At 35.0% G+C, this 11452-nt stretch overlaps 1 protein-coding gene across 2 annotated transcripts in view; it reads left to right on the top strand.

Moving 5' to 3' along the window:
• The window catches only part of LOC116303058 (protein O-mannosyl-transferase 1), a 44307-nt gene extending 36614 nt beyond the window's left edge, over positions 1–7693 (top strand). For both annotated transcript variants that reach the window (XM_089025158.1, XM_089025156.1), the window contains 5 exons: positions 687–778; positions 2323–2439; positions 2715–2841; positions 3218–3395; positions 6702–7693. In XM_089025158.1, coding sequence (XP_088881284.1) covers positions 687–778; positions 2323–2439; positions 2715–2841; positions 3218–3395; positions 6702–6879 — 692 coding nt within the window. In that variant the 3' untranslated portion in view covers positions 6880–7693. The remainder of the gene's footprint in view (positions 1–686; positions 779–2322; positions 2440–2714; positions 2842–3217; positions 3396–6701) is intronic.
• Positions 7694–11452: the final 3759 nt, after the last annotated feature.

An 11452-nucleotide genomic window follows, 5' to 3' on the forward strand; every position in this document is an offset into this window, starting at 1 on the left:
AAATTAACTCCTGCTAATATATAGTTGGAGTTTATAAGTTCAACAGCAACACGAATATTAATTAAGTATTTCTATTGTATGTATGTGTCGTTCTCAAAAGACGAATATCTTATGTGGTATTCTGTAGTTGCTCCAAAGCCTTAACTGAAGGGAAGTTGATATTTTGATCAGCAGAAGATATGACATCCTCGTCAACAGCTAAAATATTTGCTGAAATATCATCGAGGTACGCGCACTGCGTGACAACGTCAATTTTGAATGTGGTCGAGCGCGTAACTCGAAAAGCGCGTAACTCGAAGCGCATAACTCGAAGCGCGTAACTCGATGAATACCTGTTCCCGACAGAATGACAACAACACAAAGAAAACAACTAAATAAAATTGCATTTACAAAACGAAGAAGGGAGGAATAAAAACAAAATACCATTAATATATGAGGATAAACATTGACACATAACATATATGGAAACTAGATATTTTGAAACCAAACTTTTGAAGAGAAAGAAGATTTAGTCGAAATTTTCATTGTTTTTATCGCGTAAACATGCTGTGACGTTATAACATTACAAGACAAATGAACCTCATGGCGATCTGTCATCTACTACAGACTGACACGTTTTGCGGCTTTAATTTTTTTCAACAAAATATATCCTGCCCGGCTTATACTTCTTTATTGTTGTTGTTTAGCTGAAGGTCATATTCCTGAAAAGAAAGAAAGTCCTACAGATGTACCTGCCGCTAAACCAATGCCTTTCTTTCGCAAGTTCTGGGAAATGCAAGTACGTCCTTAGAGAATCCTGGAGACTGAGAAAAAATAAAGAAACATAAACTTGTATAATGTAACAACAAACAGGCTTTGTGCAGTTAGACATGTGGAAATTAGCAGAACACTCGAGAAGTTTTGAACAGCACTCCGCTTGGGGTCTCCCGACCCAATCTCACTCTAACTGCACACAGCACGCTCTTGCGTTTTCAATTTTTTCAATAAGTATATTTTATTATAGTACACTCAACAAAATTACTCGACTCTGATTGGTCGAGAGGAGTACAATTATAGTGTTAATTGTACTCCGTAGGAGTACCGAATTAAGTCGCTATGGCAACAAGGCCAAAACAATGTCAAATCAATTATTTTCTATCATTTTGTACTTAAAAAACATAAATAAAATTTTAAAGCCGTAAGAACTAATATTTTTTATGCATTTCAGTTGCACGATGGACTGAAAATCGGCCGCCAAATAGACAAAGATGAACGGCGTCGCTTCGAATTTTTTACTGAAATTTTGTTGAGTGAACTATAAACAAAAAATCACACGATCTTCTCGTACAATTTGGAATTAATAGACACTCGTAATGTTTTGAAAGTTCTTTAATTGCACTCGCCTAAAGGCTCGTGCAATTATAAGAACTTTCAAAACATTACTCGTGTCTATTAATTTCCAAATTGTACTCGAGATCGTGCGATTTCCTATACAAATTGTACTCGAGATCGTGCGATTTCCTATACTAATAGGACTCCATGCTGTCCAATTAAAGTGCAAATGAACCCTTTGACAATACATTCAGTACTGGTTCTGCATGAAGTAAATAGTTGATTGGTAAAATATTTCTTGATTTGAGTGATGCGTCTTTAAGTTATGAAGGTTTATACTTCCAATATGTTAATGATGATGACGTCAGGTAAGGTATTTGAGTGTTTTTGTTGTAACTAGTAATACTAAATGCTGGCCATTTTGAAAATAAAAATTGTAAATAGCTTTCATGTAAACCATGAGTAAAATAATGATGCTTTTTAAATACTGTTTCTATGAACCAGTTCGATTTTGTATATTTGATTAAGCCTTAATAGACGTCACACTCATTAGCATATTGGAAGTATAAACCTTCATAACTTAGAAACGCATCACTCAAATCAAGAAATATTTTACCATTCAACTATTTACTTCGTGTAGAATCAGTACTGAAAGTATTGTCGAAGGGTTCATGTGCACTTTAAGAAATAATTAGACGAGGAAAATTCCGAGGACTTCCAAAATTGGATGAGGCCGTAGGCCAAGTCCAATTTGGCAGTCAGAGGAATTTTTCGCGTCTAATTATTTCTTGATTGGGGAGCATGAAATCCCATTAACTATTAATTATATTGCTGCCTAATTAATCCCATATTAAAAAGACCTGTCCAATTAAGAAAATAATTGGACAGTTACCTATATGGGATTAATGAGAAGCTGTATAATTAATAGATGAAAAAGGCAAAAGAAAAAAAACATTTGTATATCAATTTTTTTAGTTTGTTTAAGAAGATCTTTATTGATTTCGTACGCAGAAAAAAATGATTGAGTCGAATAAAGAACTGTCGGGTGAACATACCTTTAGTTCCACGCCATCCTATTGGCCAACCATGAAAAGAGGCGTGGCATATTGGATACACAAAAATTTAAATGTGAGTAACACTCCAGTTTCGAATTCTTTGTTCTACAGTCTTAGCCTCGATTCCATATGGAATTACTTTGAATATTCATGTATTTCAGTGAAGGTCCGTGAAATTTCAAAGTGTTTGTATTGTCGAAGTTGTGCATTTTTACCAATTTTTTTGATGTTTAAGTAGTTAACAAGATAAGAATGCATCCAACAGCCAAACTACAAATCGTTCAAGTTACCTTTAAGAATATCAATGAAATAACGATGTCTTATGATCAGTGTCTACTTTTTCTACAGATGCAGATTTACTGTATTGGTAACCCTATCGTATGGTGGATGTCTGCCTCTTCAGTAATTGCTTATGCTTTAGTTCTGATATTTTATTCGTTAAGAAGAAGAAGAGCAGTGTATGACATTGATAATGGTAATTTTTATATTTTGTCTATTTTATTTTTGTCGCATTTTACTGTAAAGTACTGCCTTTATGACTACATCTACAAATGGTTAGACTTTCTAGTGATCGGATGAGCACTTTAAATGACTGCCCCATCTCTCCACAACTGAACATTACTAACCAATATCAAAGGGACTTAAAAGAACCACGTAAAGAACACTTATCATTGACCAACCTCAGTGCCTACACCTCATATCTCATTTATATGTAAATATAAATCATTATCATTATTATCACATGATCATTATTATTATTATTATTATTATTAATATTATTTGTAATATCAGTTTCTTTTCCTTAATCCATATCATGGTTAATCTGACACTTATTATATTGATTATTTTAGACGCCTGGGACAATTATTGTTTTCTTGGTCATCTTTTGGTCATTGGCTATTTTCTACATTATTTCCCGTACTTTGCTATGGAGCGTACACTATTCATTCATCATTACCTACCCGGATTGTTATTCAAAATAATCCTCTTATGTGTGGTCGTTGAGCATTTCTACAATTACATTATCGTGTAAGTATATTTACAAGAATCGTAACGTCTACCACAGGGAGTTGAGATAAAAGTAAAAGTTGAAAATATATTCTGAAAACCTGAATAATTAATTATGTTTTTAGTATGAGGTTAAGATAATGTTTGTCCGTAATACGAAAGAGTAAAAAAAATGGATAAAAAATTCACTACAACTGATTTTTTTTTTCGCCCGAGCCTTTTTTTCCCTTTATAATTCCCCTATGGTATCTAATGTCGTTGATATGTATATATACTCTGAGGGACCAGTCATTATTTAAGTCGGAGGGGGGAGGGGGTGGAGGAGCCATGAAAATGGGGGGGCCCTCATTTTTTTTAGTAGAACATGGGGGGTCTTAAAAGGTCAAAAGGAGGATTTGGAGAATTTTTTAAACGATTGAAGGGGGAACCCGAAAGACATGAATGCTATTAGGCTGGGGTCTGGACATTTTTTTGCATCAAAAACATATTCTCCTCCACCCCCGCCTCCCCCCCCTTTAAACCTCGAACTTAAGATAACTTTATTTTCCTGATCTCGGTCGTTAATCCTTCCCTTTGAAGCCGTCAATGCATTGAAAAACACCCCTAACAATCTCAGAGAGTCTTTAGCTGTTGAACACATTGCCTTAGTATGCTAGCCCAAACGTGACAAAACTTCAAGTTGCATTTTTTCATGATCAAGCAGTACTTTTTATACATCAAGTTGATTTTCATTACACCAAGGCCCTTGTGTTCTATGTCTAGTCATTTGTTTCGCTTGTCTAGTCATTTGTTTTTGATATCAAGCGCAATGTTTAAGTTGACAAGCAGCCAGCCATCACAATCAAAAGTCATTTAGGTCTTTGCGATTTGCATACAAAAGGAACGCTAGAAGCACCCAGGAGAAGATTGATTTCGATCAGCTTGCGATCGATGAACGCGCTAGGTCTGGAAGCTAGTCGCAGGGCGGGAGGAGGGAACACGTGTTGGAGGAGGGAGGGCGTTGAAACGGGCATGGGCACTACTCTGCCTGTCAACAATGGCGGACCGTTTGTGGAGGAAGTTCGGCTGACAAGAAGATCTTTCAAAGGTAAATTTAGGCTTGTTTATCTTTGTTTTTAGCCAATAAAACAATTTTATTGGTGTTAGAGAACACCCAAAACATGATAAGAGTTTTCATTACGAAGAATTCGCTAGTTTTTGTACTCAAAGAACCATTTTTCGTGGTGTTTACGCTAGATTTTATATAGCAAGATCCGGGCGCAGGGCATCTTTGGCTTTATTACAATGTTTTCCAAAACCTAGTTTATATTTTTTTGAAATGTTTATGTAGTGTTCTACTTATGTGAAAAAAATCAGACTTAGCAAATTTGAGCAAGATTGGTTTTTTGACATCTCAAATGTAGACTAGCGAAGCGCTAGGGAATTTATTAGTATGTACACCTTCTATATGATGTAGATAAGATAAAAATTGACCTGAAGATTGCTAGATGTTTTACCTTTAACGGTCCAAAAGTGAAAAAGAATGTGCTGAAGAGCAGTGTGTGCATATTTGTCTGGAGAAATGTCACAATTTCCGATCATTTCGTTCCATTTTTGTTCAACGTATGTCAACTTCGCTATCGATTCGCTAGTCTACATTTGACTCTTATCATGTCTAAAAATTGTTTTATTGGCTAAAAACAAAGATAAACAAGCCTAAATTTACCTTTGAAAGATCTTCTTGTCAGCCGAACTTCCTCCACAAACGGTCCGCCATTGTTGACAGGCAGAGTAGTGCCCATGCCCTTTTCAACGCCCTCCCTCCTCCCGCCCTGCGACTAGCTTCCAGACCTAGCGCGTTCATCGATCGCAAGCTGATCGAAATCAATCTTCTCCTGGGTGCTTCTAGCGTTCCTTTTGTATGCAAATCGCAAAGACCTAAATGACTTTTGATTGTGATGGCTGGCTGCTTGTCAACTTAAACATTGCGCTTGATATCAAAAACAAATGACTAGACAAGCGAAACAAATGACTAGACATAGAACACAAGGGCCTTGGTGTAATGAAAATCAACTTGATGTATAAAAAGTACTGCTTGATCATGAAAAAATGCAACTTGAAGTTTTGTCACGTTTGGGCTAGCATACCTTAGCTTTTTTGTTTTATGGTTTTGTGCAAACATAGGTTAACTTTTCGAAATTTTTAAAAATAAAATCCAAAGGGTCGCTTCGAAAAACATTCCGTCATCTATGTGTCTGTCTTCTTATTGAATATAGCTGTCGGCCAATCAGAACGTGTTAGATACGTCGAGCTTGATTACTTAACTATTGTCTGTTACTGGATTGTCTAAAAATGTCGGACTGCTGGATTACTTATAAGTAATGTCATATCCAAAACCTTTTCCAAAATTCTGTTGTTGTTTTTTTCTCATAAGATAATTTCGATTTCAAGGTACGTTTACCATTCATCAGAGTAGACAAAAGAACCCTGGCTTAATCTATTCGTTATTAAATGATGGTAATTGAACTGAGTGGAGTGCAATTTGGACCAAAATCATACGAGTGATTACAATATATTTACAATTTCTTAATCACTATTTTGATTTTTAAGTATAATTTTGGTCCAAAATTGCACGACACGAAGTTCAATTACCACTTAATCATTTTATTTTTTGTAATCATACACATGACTACATGACTACATGACAAATATATATTTTTTTCTGCTCTTTTGTTAAAAAATCTATCAAAAAGTGTGAAAATGTCCCAATTCACGGAGAAAAACACTTTGCAAACGCGTTGAAAAGGCTTGTTTCATTCTCTTTTCTGATTGGCTGAATAAAAGAATTATTTTCTGTGATTGGTTATTTCAAAAAGATGGATGGATTTGGGAATTAATCGCACTCCTTTGAACCAATCAGATTGCAGGATTTGGTAGTGATTACAAAAAGGATATGATTAAGTAATATATCATGAATATGTGAATATGTGTGCAGATTTTACAGTTAAATATTCAATTGTGATTGGCAAATTTTGTATGAAATTTTGTTTCGGTGGCCTTGGCTTGTGTAAAGACCGGCGAAATTGCTAAACTTGCATCATGCAATGGCTACTTTTTTTAAAATACGAAATCCAAAGACGCCATAGACCTTTTTGATAGCAAACATTGATTGGGCTCTAGCTTCGTTGTAAACATCTTTTGTTTACCATGGTGTCGCTTATACCGAAACTAAACCACAATGCATCGTGTTTATAGAACTCATCAAGATTTGTTTGGTGTACTTGGAAACTTTATGATAGAGTTTTTTTTTGTAGCGAACTAATGCATTAAAATGTTTTTGTTTTCCAGGAATCGTTATATTCGGTATGTCATGCTGACAGTGTGTACTCTGCTATGTGTGGCTGTCGTTATTACATACCATGTTTTCAGTCCTTTCACTTATGGTCATGTCGCACTTACGTCAGCGGAAATTAATCGACGACGATGGCTGCCATTATGGGATATGTTATCGCACTCAAACACGTGACCCGACCTTACCGTAAAGTTTTGTTAAGGTGGCTGCCTACTTTTGAACGTTCGATTTGAGCCCACGATGTGCGCGCGCTCAAAAACCGCTGAAAAATCTACAAGATTTTATTGAAGAACCATACGCGTTTTGAGCTTCAACAGGGCAAAACCCTCAAATTTTGCACGGGACTCTATATTTTTTGATAGCTCATTCGAAAAAAACTCATAAAAATCTAGGTTATATCAACATTTTAGGAAAATTTTAAATCAGGAACACGTGAAAAAATAGATTTTTGTAGGGTTTTTTGTTCGACTTTATGAGATTTTTTAAGAGCACCGAAACTACAAAATATGACAAATTAATGTATTTCTCTGTCTTTTTGTCGAAAATATCCATGTATTATTGTAGAAGGATTGACTAGCCTTCGTTCGTGCAATCATAGAGTCTGCAAATAACTATTATCTTATGAATCTTAATTTTTTTCTAATCACTTCCGGTGGCGCAATTTTTACTCCAAAAGCTCGTGCGTAGGCTTCCATTAAATGCTGATTATCTCGAAAACGAGCTCGGGACACCCTATTTTTCTTTCCAGATTTGGAATCAGCATTAAATTTCAATTCGGAAAATCGAAGTTTTAAAAAAAGCTTAAATCAATTTCCAAAAGTAGGCAGTCACCTTAAGCATAAAAATATGATATAGTTATTGATTTGCTGTACTCGAAAATAATAGACATTGATAACAGCATGCAAAACCAAGTCGTGTTATAGATGTTATAGATAGATTATAGATGTTTCTTATTCAACTTCATAATGAAATAAAATCAAACTGTTTAGTTTTTGTAGTTTCCAGTTTTTCTCCTCAGGAATATTCAGTCAGCCCAAGTTGAAATCAGTTGAATATTATTTTATGAATATATATATGAAAATTATTATATGTTATATACGATTTCCCTCTATAATCTCCATAGTTTGTTGTTGCTTATCTACCCTTGAGAAAAATATATAATGTATTTTCTTCGATCGAGTATTTTCTTCGAATCATTTTGCCTTTGCATTTGAACTTTTAAGCTTTTTGTAAATTTGATCTTTTAAAGAAAATTACACTATCTGCACTGTGGAATAGCATGTTTGGCTTTCTTGAGTTGAATGAAATAAGTTTCTAGTGGTTTGACTTTTTATTCGTTTATAGTTTGTTGGATTAAGGATACTTTTGAATTGTATGTAGGGTTTGTGACACGTATTGTGAAGAAAAGTAAGCTTATAAGCAAGTAGGGTAATTAATTATATTAAAACGACAGAGGTCGCGGTTTAGGTATAAAATATTATTAAGTATTTTAAATTGAAAAGCTCTAGTATGAGTTGTAATTGAAAGTTTATAGATTCTTCTATATATTACTTTGCAATCGAGTTGAATGTTTTTAATGTCCTGATTTATACGCTTACTCACATTTGTTTGGGATGACGGGGTTTTAAACCTTTGAGTGATAAGACATTGATAAATTTGGTTTGTTTCTACCTTTTCCAACTTAAATTTTTTGTCTAACGTCAAAAACCTCGTTGGTTGTCCATTCGCACTATGCATTATGTTCCTTTCTTTCAGCGCGTTTTTCCATTCCTTCAGAATCATTGCGTGTACTAATCCAGCCAACCGCGTGAAATCTTTATCCTGAAGTCTCAGATTGTTCACATGATCCATTAGAATTCATTACTTTTGTCAATCCTTCTCATACTCATTAATAATTCATATGTAAACTAGCCTATCTGAGCTATTTTTTGGGTCACATGATGGTACTTGAAACCTGATAAAGTCCTGTGAAAGGACTGAATTAATTTTGTTCAAGTCCTTGGATTGGATCAAATTAATTCAGTTCAGGGACATATCTGTCTCTTAAGTCTTTCAATCCTAAACAAATAACCTCTCGAATTATTAATAAGTATGAGAAGTAATTTCAAAGCGTACAAATCGGACTGGACGGGATTCATGTCCGCGCAATTAGTTCCAGTCCTCGGCGAAACATAATTACCCGGTGTTTTAGAACTTCCCATTTGTTTCAAAGCGGTTAAAGCATTCTTGGCTACCTATTCTATTTTCACAAACCAAAACCGAAACGAAATTAAGCTTATTATTCCGGATATTCACCGAGCCTGAGGTGAATAATTGTTTTAATATAAATACACAGGCGATTCTTTCAACAAAAAATAAAAAAAAGAAGAAGAAGAAGTAGATAAAAGACACATTTAAAATTAGGAAACAGCAACAAAGCGGCTGGTCGCCATTTTGGATTATCGCTGGAGGTAATTATTGTGTTTTAGTAAAAAATACGCAAGTGAATATTGAAAATCTCGCGCGCTGATTGGTCGAGAAACTCAGATTATTTAACAATTATTCGCCGAAGGCGAAGTGAATATCGGGGAATATTTACCGAGACGCGAGTCTTCGATATTCACTGAGGCTGAGGCAGTTAATTGTTTTAGTATAACTACACCTTCATCGGTCATCTACACTTCCAAACAAGTTAAGAGGCAATGTCTGTAAAAATCAAACATAATCGAAAATCCGTGGCCAAGTTGAAAAAATCGATTTTTTTCATATTTGGTCCAAAGATGTGGAATACCATTGCAATAACCGTACTGATGTTCATTTTGAATAATTTCACTTTTATTTTGAGAAAATCGTGAAAATCGATTTTGGCCGTCGGTGCCCTCATTTCAGCCTAAATCCGAGGTGAAAATGGTAGGTCTGAGAAAGGCGCTCGCGTATAAAAATGAAGCAAACTAGAGAAGATCTGTTTTTGAAATAAAGTAAAGGAAAGATTAATGATTATTTTAAGCTAAAAAATGAATGGGGAAACGCGTTCTAATAAGCGAACACGAACGTTTTGTAAACTACATTTTTCGGGTTCTCAAATATTCAAATTTCACCCTTTGTTTGCAAAGCGCATTTTCATGTGCACCGGGTGTTCGGATTTATCTGAAATTCCAGCCATAATACCTTCGAATGTTCAGCAAAATCATATGTAAAATTCAGCTTGGGTTATTCAATGAGCGCTTTATACGAAACTCTCGAATTCAGAGAAATTTGCGTTGTTTGAGATCGGCATCCGACGAAACCTTTTTGAGGCGAGACATAAATATATCCTTAATATATTTTCTTGGTGTTCAGTTCTGACATTTGTTTTGATATTATTATTTGTCGATTGAATATTGAGCAATAAATTTATTTTTTTGCTCTTTTTCGACATTACTTTAAAATGCTGTTACTTAAAAATTACAATTTAAAACAAGCATGTAAACACACGCCTCGGCACGATCTATATGACACTTATAAACAAGCCCATATAATTTCAGAGTTCTAAAAAGAGTTACATTTATGTCCAGATTTAGGATATTTAGACTAAAAAACACCGTGAGATCCTACCTAAAAAATAAATTGCTTGATTATTGTTCATACCTAGTACTGAATTTCGGCTTCTTTAGTTTTTGCTCGTCGTATAATACTTGGACAGTAATGCGTAATTTACCTTTAATCCAACTGGCATTTCAGCAGAGGCCGGGTGACTTCATTTTACGTACAGTTCCTTGCTGAGGATTAGAAAATTGTCTAATTTTGCAACGTATTTTCTTTAGATTCATAAATTTCATTTCGAGGAAGCCCAAGATCAATTTTAACAGCTCTTCATTTTGCTTATGGACCTCAGCTCCAGACTTCATCGTAAAAATACTAGCTGGTTCAGTTGTGAAATGTAGTAATGGCGTAAATGGAATATCTATTCTCTTGAAAATTCCTGCTGTCATAATCGGTTTTATAATTGAAAATCCAAATAATAAGAAAGCAGTAAAAAGAAAATTAATGTTCTTACTAGTCAAGCGGGTTTTGGTAATCATTGCAAGGGCCGTAGCGAGCCTTTAGTCTCTTTAGTCAAACTTTTGGATCACCACTACTCCCCCTCCCCCCTCCCCCTCCCCCTCCCCCCCCCCCCCCCCCACCCCCCACCCCCCTAGCTACGGCCCTTGCTATGATTACCAACATAGCATTACTGTCTAAGTATACGACGAGCAAAAACTAAAGAAGCCGAAATTCAGTACTAGGTATGAACAATAATCAAGCAATTTATCTTTTAGGTAGGATCTCACGGTGTTTTTTAGTCTAAATGTCCTAAATCTGGACATAAATGTAACTCTTTTTAGAACTCTGAAGTTATATGGGCTTGTTTATAAGTGTCATATAGATCGTGCCGAGGCGTGTGTTTACATGCTTGTTTTAAATTGTAATTTTTAAGTAACAGCATTTTAAAGTAATGTCGAAAAAGAGCAAAAAAATAAATTTATTGCTCAATATTCAATCGACAAATAATAATATCAAAACAAATGTCAGAACTGAACACCAAGAAAATATATTAAGGATATATTTATGTCTCGCCTCAAAAAGGTTTCGTCGGATGCCGATCTCAAACAACGCAAATTTCTCTGAATTCGAGAGTTTCGTATAAAGCGCTCATTGAATAACCCAAGCTGAATTTTACATATGATTTTGCTGAACATTCGAAGGTATTATGGCTGGAATTTCAGATAAATCCGAACACCCGGTGCAC

This window comes from Actinia tenebrosa, unplaced genomic scaffold (assembly GCF_029948245.1).
Source record: "Actinia tenebrosa isolate PJP-AT-01 unplaced genomic scaffold, QUT_ActTen_1.0 PGA_scaffold9__36_contigs__length_13948895, whole genome shotgun sequence".
Classification (NCBI taxonomy): domain Eukaryota; kingdom Metazoa; phylum Cnidaria; class Anthozoa; order Actiniaria; family Actiniidae; genus Actinia; species Actinia tenebrosa.